General features: G+C 21.6%; 1 protein-coding gene across 1 annotated transcript; it reads left to right on the top strand.

Annotated features, from left to right (window-relative positions):
* Positions 1 to 426: 426 nt before the first annotated feature.
* PRSY57_1219000 (raf kinase inhibitor, putative) lies at positions 427 to 999 on the top strand (the record flags this gene model as incomplete). The annotated part of the gene is made up of 1 exon (XM_012908613.2): positions 427 to 999. The coding sequence occupies one exon, from the start codon at positions 427 to 429 to the stop codon at positions 997 to 999; it is 573 nt and encodes a 190-aa protein (XP_012764067.2).
* Positions 1000 to 1173: the final 174 nt, after the last annotated feature.

The following is a 1173-nucleotide window of genomic DNA, read 5'->3' as shown; positions in this document are numbered from 1 at the left end:
TATAAAGGAGCAAAGCGTATTAGAAACAAATAAAAATATATTTATTTTGATGTCTTTATATAAAAAAATTAGCAAAATAAATATATACAATATATATAATGACTTTTAAGACGTCGAATATATTTTTGGAATTGTAAAATGGACAAATTATATTTATAGAGTTTGTAATATAATTTATATATATGTAAGAAGGATGAATAAAAAAAAAAATTTTATGATGAAAATAAATTATAAATATTTATATAAATATTTGATCTATAATATTATTATATATATATATATATTTTAAGTGTTTATATATTATACAGTTATATATTTTCTTTTCCTTTGTACAGTAGAAAGTGCATAAGTGAATATTATTTTCTATAAAAGTTGTTTCATATAAAAAAAATATATATACATATACCTTTTTTGAAGTTGGACATAATGACAATACCCACGATAAGAGAACTTAAAAAGGATAGAATTATACCTCACGTTTTTCCAAATGATAATATTGATTTGAACGTTGAACTTTTTATAAGTTTTAAAGCAGGAAAAGAAGTGAATCACGGAAATGTTTTAGATATTGCTGGAACGGGGAGTGTACCAAGAAATATAAAATTTTCAGAAGAACCTCCAGATGGTTATTGTTTTGTTTTATTCATGGTAGATCCTGATTATCCTTCAAGATTACGACCAGATGGTAAGGAATATATACATTGGGTGGTATCAGGTATAAAAACGAAAGAATTAATAAAAGGAACTCAAAAAAATTGTGTAACTATATTGCCATATATAGGTCCATCTATTAAGAAAGGTACTGGTTTACATAGAATTAGTTTTATTATTTCCTTAATAAAAGAAGAAGATAAAGAGAACATTACAGGCTTACCTCATTATAAAGGAGAAAAATATATTACTAGAGTAAAATTTAACAATTATGAATCAGTTCATAATATTGCTCAAATTAATAATATGAAAATTGTAGGTTATAATTGGTGCCAAATTGAAGGGTAGAAATGTTTATTTTGTGCATTATATGAATAGCATATATGTGTATCTTAATATATAGACATTATATCATAATTATTGTTTATATATATATATATATATATATATATATATATATACAATAAATTTTCATTTTCATTTGCATTTTTTTTTTTTTTTTTTTTTTTTTTTTTTTTTTTT

Source organism: Plasmodium reichenowi, chromosome 12 (genome assembly GCF_001601855.1).
Source record: "Plasmodium reichenowi strain SY57 chromosome 12, whole genome shotgun sequence".
Taxonomy (NCBI): domain Eukaryota; phylum Apicomplexa; class Aconoidasida; order Haemosporida; family Plasmodiidae; genus Plasmodium; species Plasmodium reichenowi.
This window is presented reverse-complemented; position numbering and strand designations above follow the sequence as displayed.